This window comes from Mesitornis unicolor, unplaced genomic scaffold (genome assembly GCF_000695765.1).
Source record: "Mesitornis unicolor isolate BGI_N332 unplaced genomic scaffold, ASM69576v1 scaffold34643, whole genome shotgun sequence".
Classification (NCBI taxonomy): Eukaryota; Metazoa; Chordata; class Aves; order Mesitornithiformes; family Mesitornithidae; genus Mesitornis; species Mesitornis unicolor.
This window is the reverse complement of record NW_010177276.1, coordinates 1-1,011: the sequence shown is the minus strand read 5'-3', so window position 1 is coordinate 1,011 and position 1,011 is coordinate 1. Positions and strand designations below refer to the sequence as shown.

Sequence of the window (1,011 nt, the reverse complement as noted above, 5' to 3'; positions counted from 1 at the left end):
GTACTTCACTGGCTGCCGGTTCCTCAGCCTGCTCAGGACACGGGCAGATGGGCACAGTCACACCTGGCTCTGCATGCCCAGCCTGGCTGTACCCAAAATCCCACCTCTCCTCCACCCCCAACTCTGTTTGGGACCACAGCTCCAAGCTGGCCATCTCCAAATGGGGAAGTCACAACGCCCATCCCTTCCTTCCCTGCCCAGTTGTGACCCAGAGACCAGCAGGACTCACCAGTAAATGATGGGCTTGGGCTCCCCACGGACACGGACACTCATGCTGACATCCTGCCCCTCCAGCACCGACTGGTCCAAGAGGGCCACCTGGGAAAGCAGGAGTCAGAGAGCAGCAAGCATCTGCACCCAGGGCCAAGTGTTCCCCATGGAGGACCAGGAGAGCTGATGGGGTGCAAGGCTGCCTGGATGCTGGGAGCACCCCAGATCAGGAGGCAGGAAGGCCAGGTTCCAGGGAGGTTATCAGCTCACCTCAAAGGAGGGCGCAGCCTTGAAGGTGCTCTCCAGGAAGCTGTGGGCAGCCCCGTGCTCGGCTCTAGGCTGCAGCTTCATGGCTGGTCGGTGCTGGGGGGTGCCAGACTCGGGGAACTCTTCCAGGGGGCTCAGGTACTCCTCGTCTGAGGTGATAGGGCTGGCCTGGCCGAGGGGGGGTGCCAAGTTCCCATGCCGCTCCACGGCGGGGGCTAGCACAGGAGAGACTGGATAAGGAGCTGGCAGCAGGCAGAGCTGGACAGTCAGGTCAGGGCACCTCTCCCCAACACCCTGCACCCCAGGGGTGGTGCCCAGTGACACCCATCCCACGCTACATCCCAGCGCAACCGCAGCCAGCAGCGAAGGGGTGTAGGGCCGCGGAGGGGGAGGGGGTGAGAAGCACTCCCTCCACGGGACGATAAGGGGACGCGATATCCCGCAAGGCGACAGCAGGGCTCAAGTGGCTCTTACGCAGCAGCCCGCGCTCCCATCCTTAAGCCGCCCAAATTCCCGGGATAGCTGTCCCGGCCC

At 63.7% G+C, this 1,011-nt stretch overlaps 1 protein-coding gene across 1 annotated transcript in view; it reads right to left on the bottom strand.

Annotated features, from left to right (window-relative positions):
- Positions 1-692, bottom strand: part of LOC104538729 (striated muscle-specific serine/threonine-protein kinase-like) — a gene marked incomplete at both ends in the record, with an annotated part of 889 nt that extends 197 nt beyond the window's left edge. The window contains 3 exons of the mRNA XM_010182032.1: positions 4-28; positions 230-318; positions 481-692. Coding sequence (XP_010180334.1) covers positions 4-28; positions 230-318; positions 481-692 — 326 coding nt within the window. The remainder of the gene's footprint in view (positions 1-3; positions 29-229; positions 319-480) is intronic.
- Between the last annotated feature and the right edge of the window lie 319 nt (positions 693-1,011).